The 4,502-nt window shown below is 41.5% G+C and overlaps 1 protein-coding gene across 1 annotated transcript in view; it reads right to left on the minus strand.

Moving 5' to 3' along the window:
• Positions 1-3,991, minus strand: part of LOC106012198 (synaptotagmin-15) — a gene marked incomplete at both ends in the record, with an annotated part of 18,069 nt that extends 14,078 nt beyond the window's left edge. The window contains 1 exon segment of the mRNA XM_013084382.1: positions 3,745-3,991. Within this exon segment, the coding sequence (XP_012939836.1) occupies positions 3,745-3,890 (146 nt within the window).
• Between the last annotated feature and the right edge of the window lie 511 nt (positions 3,992-4,502).

Here is a 4,502-nt window from a genome sequence, read left to right on the forward strand (position 1 = left end):
CCCCTTTCATCATCTAGCAAGGCTTTGAGCACGATCATATACAACGAATCGTCATAAACAGAGCTAAAGGAAAACGTTTGTTATTATTTCGTAAATAATTTCTGTTTCATGTAGTTTTTTACGCTCCTCCTGTCGACACCGTTTAGATTATATAGGAGGCCTGCTTGATCCTACTGTGCCTGTCAGGGCCAACTCGGGCTGAGAGGGATACAAAATCTCAGCAGAAAGGCCGAGATACTCGAATAAAAATTTCTCACCAATGGGGATCGACCTTTGTTTCCTGCGACCGACAGCAAAGCGCCTAACCACTATACCAGAGCCGCCGGGTTTAAAAAAAAAGAATAAACAATCACTTATCACCATGGTGTGGTCATGGTGTAGCTGCTGTGCTCCTTACTCTACCAATCTGTCCCTGCGGGAAATTGCATTTTTGAAATAGAAAAATTGCAAAAAATTGCAAGGTAAACCGCCTAAAAATTGCAAAAAATTGCAACCTTCCCATCCAAGGCGCATTAGTACGGGCTTAACATTTTTAGCTTAAATATGACAATTTTGGGTACCGGTAGCATAAAAGCAGCACAGCCTTTTAAAAAATCAAACAATACAAATTCATCAAATGTTATTAACAACATTTACTAGTAACAACACACGAGTACGTCAACAATAAAGTTATCGACCAATTAATATAATAATAATATGATAACGCGTGACAATAAACAACGGAACCCTCGGTTTTCGTAATATTTTTTAAATGAAGGCATAAAATTTGACCAAATTTAGTACATGGCGGGTACTTGGTTCATGCAAAAATCTAGAAGTATGTGAGGTTTAGTCTATAAAAAACAAAAAAATTGACGAGGGATTTTGGAAACAACCTCTAAATACAAAATAAACTTATTCTCCAATCAAACCAGATCCTGTTCTATTTTTCTCTTGAAACCTTCGATACACCGGTAATCTGTATTTAGATCTATTTCAGATATTTTCTGTTTTAAAACCGGCATGGCATTGTTATAACACTAAGTCAAATCGTAAAATACAGCAAATTTTTTTCTCCATTTATAAACAATAGTAATACATGTACTAATGTAGATTTATATCATTTCTATAGCACCCACTCCCGTGTGAACGCAGCTTAATAAGGCGTTTTACATAACGGGGTGTTTACGTACACGGTACACGGACATCTAGCCTCAGTGTCTACGTACACGGTAACCGGCAACCGGGCACGTAGTCTCAGTGTCACGTACACGGTAGCCGGGCAGTTAAGAATTCCAAGTTCATTTTTTGTCATCCGGTGTTGCCCTCAACTCCAGCCCTCCCCGACTGTACATTTTTTAAAAAGAAAATAAATAATTCTCCCATTCCAGAGCCATATACTTCATAGCGCACAGACTTACTTTGAATTAACTTTGCTGACCCCAACCGGTACTCACAATGTGATGCAAAAGCACAGGTTCGTTGACCGGTAACTATGGCGAGCCCGACAAGACGCGTGTATAACTTTCTTTTTTTAAATTTCAACAAATGACAGCACAGGACAAATATTGCTTAATTTTCATTCCCGTGGGTTACCGTGTACGTAGATACTGAGACTAGGTGCCCGGTTACCGTGTATGTAGACACATGCATCATGTACGAACAATATTCACGCGCGCGCGCACACACGCACACACACTTACGTACACCTCACAGACGCACACACCTATACTTTCTTATCACATGCGCACGTTTACACATTAGATAAAGGCCTAGCCCAGAGAAGGCCACATTCTCGGCCTAGCCTAAGTCTCAGTATGTGTTGTACATGATGCATTCCGGCCTGAATTTCCGGTTATAGCTTTTAGAGTAGGCCTACGCTCAGTAGGCTTGAGCTGGGTCGATACCATGATTTACGTAGGCCTATCGGCTCTGTACTCGCACCATTTCATATTAAAAATTCTGTTAAAATTAAAGCGTTGATGTATTTTTGCCTAAAATTGCAAGAAATTGCGAAAATAGCAAAAAATTGCGGGTTTATTGCGGAGCTCGACGAAAAACGCGGCCGCACTTGCGGCCGCAAGACCGCGATTTCCTGGAGGGCCAGCACAATACATAAAAACAACTTCTGGGTCGCTGTATCGAACAGCCCATCAAAATCTATTAATCTTTTCACAATCCTATCTTCGAGTGTGGCGAATAATATGAAAGTCTTAGGCCGAGGGTCTCGTCGTAAACAGGCCGGCCTCATACACAAAAGGCAACAGATAAAAACATGGTTACTGTACCTAGTGTACCTCTCACCGCGGATGGGGAGATATCCGGAGGACGTGTTGTGCTGGTTATGAGCTTATCACCGGCTGTGGGCATCCCGACCACAGACCGCTGAGGGCTGAGTCAGGATTTATGATCCTCTTAGTCTTAGACTGACTGAGGTTAACGTATCGGGGTTGTGGAAAGTCAGGGGTCCATCCGACCCATTTAGGGGACATGTAGTAGGGATTAGTACAGATCTGATAGATACAGGCATTATCCGCCGCCCCCTTTCTTACTTAAGTTAAAACAGAAATACATTGTTTTCAAAAGAACCGCATAACAACCAAAAGAGCACTGAGAATAAAAAATACAACACATAAAGCGAAATCTGCGTCAGCTGCAAACAGCAGTAGTATATCAACTGGAGAAGCAGCAGCAGCAGCAGCAGCAGCAGCAACAACAAAACATGCTCAAAGCCCTGTCCTTTCTTAAAACTTTCTATAGTAAGATAAATGTTTCTATGAAACCAATTTATTTAGGTCATAACTCACATTAAGCCTAACTTTAGAGAAAAAAATCTCTCCAAAGTTCACAGTAAAATAGGCTGAGATAACAAAACTAAAAAGGGGGCGGGACATTTTTCCATAAACTGTTAAAGAAATGGGTAATCAGATATTTTAGAGCTATGAATATGAATCAGCAGGCAGATGTTTTGCTACTTTTTGGTTCACATCAAAACTTGAATAAAGTTCCTCTGCAGTTTAGCCATACTACAGACTCCCGAGTCAACTTACTGACAAAGATCTCTTCTTTGTAGAAAACCCAGTATTCATTTCTTGAAGCTCTCTCTCTCTCTCTCTCTCTCTCTCTCTCTCTCTCTCTCTCTCTCTCTCTCTCTCTCTCTCTCTCTCTCTCTCTCTCTCTCTCTCTCTCTTCCCCTCTCCCCTTTTCTCTTATCTATTTATTTATTTATTTATTTATTTATTCATTTCTTTATATTTTGTTTCTTATAGGGGGGGGGGGGGGAATTTACGCAGCTCCTGTAAAATGTTCCATTGAATGATTTTCTCTTATCATAGACCCCCTGTTAGTTTATTGGTTCAACGATAAATTGATTAATTCTTATCTCTGTGCATTGATGGTCTTCTTTCCGCTACGGTTATTATGTTGTTGTTTTTTTGTTTTTGTTTTAAATAAAATGAAAAGGGGTGTCGTTTGTATTGTTTAGCTATTTTATTTTGCATCAAGAGCAAATGTTTTTTTAGTTTCGGCTTTGAAAAAAAATCCTTGTTTACAGTTGGTTCATATGTTTGTTCGTTTTTTGTTCGTTCGTTCGTTTGTTTGTCTGTTTGTTTGTCTGTTTGTTTGTTTCTTAGTTTGTGTGTGTGTTTATTTATTTATTGTTTGTTTGTTTGTTTTCTGTCAAATTGTTTCATTTAGAAATGAACAACTTCCTCCTAAACAATCTAAATTGGGTCAGTGGGAGCTCATATTAGTTGAACGACTCACTGATAGAGATCCGGCTTGATGGAGCCCACACTGCTGTTCCTCTGGTGAGTGCTGAAGTTGAAGACACGCCCACTGCGGTCACGGGGGCACCAGGGCTGAACACGCTCTGGCGGGAGGGTGAAGTCTGGGATGCGGTCAGTGGTCATGGAGCGGACGATCAGGCCCCGGGCAGTCTGGCGCGAACACTGGACACTGAAGGCATCGGGGCAGGACCGTCGTTTGCTCAGTGTCGGTGACGGTGTTCTGGGGAAGGGCGGGGGAGTGAGGTTCGAATCTCAGTGTTAGTTCTTTCTCAAAGCATTTATTAGGTGATGCATAGTAGGTTTTAGGTTGGAATTTTTTTAAAAAATTTTTGGTAAGTGTTTTACAGCGCTCGCAACTGCATAAAGTCATATGAGCGAGCGGGACACATTTAACATTTTCAATTGTTAGGAAATTTTGAATTTTTCCCGTGTGGCAGCCGAAGCCTACTCTTATCGATTTTAGACCACCAAGGGATCTTTAACTTGCGCAACTTGCTCACGGGACCTCCGAGATTTTTCGCCCTTGTCCAAGAAGGCTAGGTGTAGATCTTTCTTACCAGAAGATCAGGGGTGTGGCTGAAAGACAGCTGTAAGAAGGAGCCAAAGAGTAGCAGTAGAAAGACTGCAGAAAGAGTCCGGAGCCCAGAGGAGGAGGCAAAGGAGTTGAGGGGTGGGGCAGAAAGTGGAGACGAAAGCAGACGACAGAATATTGCTAGAGAGCAGGAAAGGAGGTGA

This window comes from Aplysia californica, unplaced genomic scaffold (assembly GCF_000002075.1).
Source record: "Aplysia californica isolate F4 #8 unplaced genomic scaffold, AplCal3.0 scaffold00289, whole genome shotgun sequence".
Lineage (NCBI taxonomy): Eukaryota > Metazoa > Mollusca > Gastropoda > Aplysiida > Aplysiidae > Aplysia > Aplysia californica.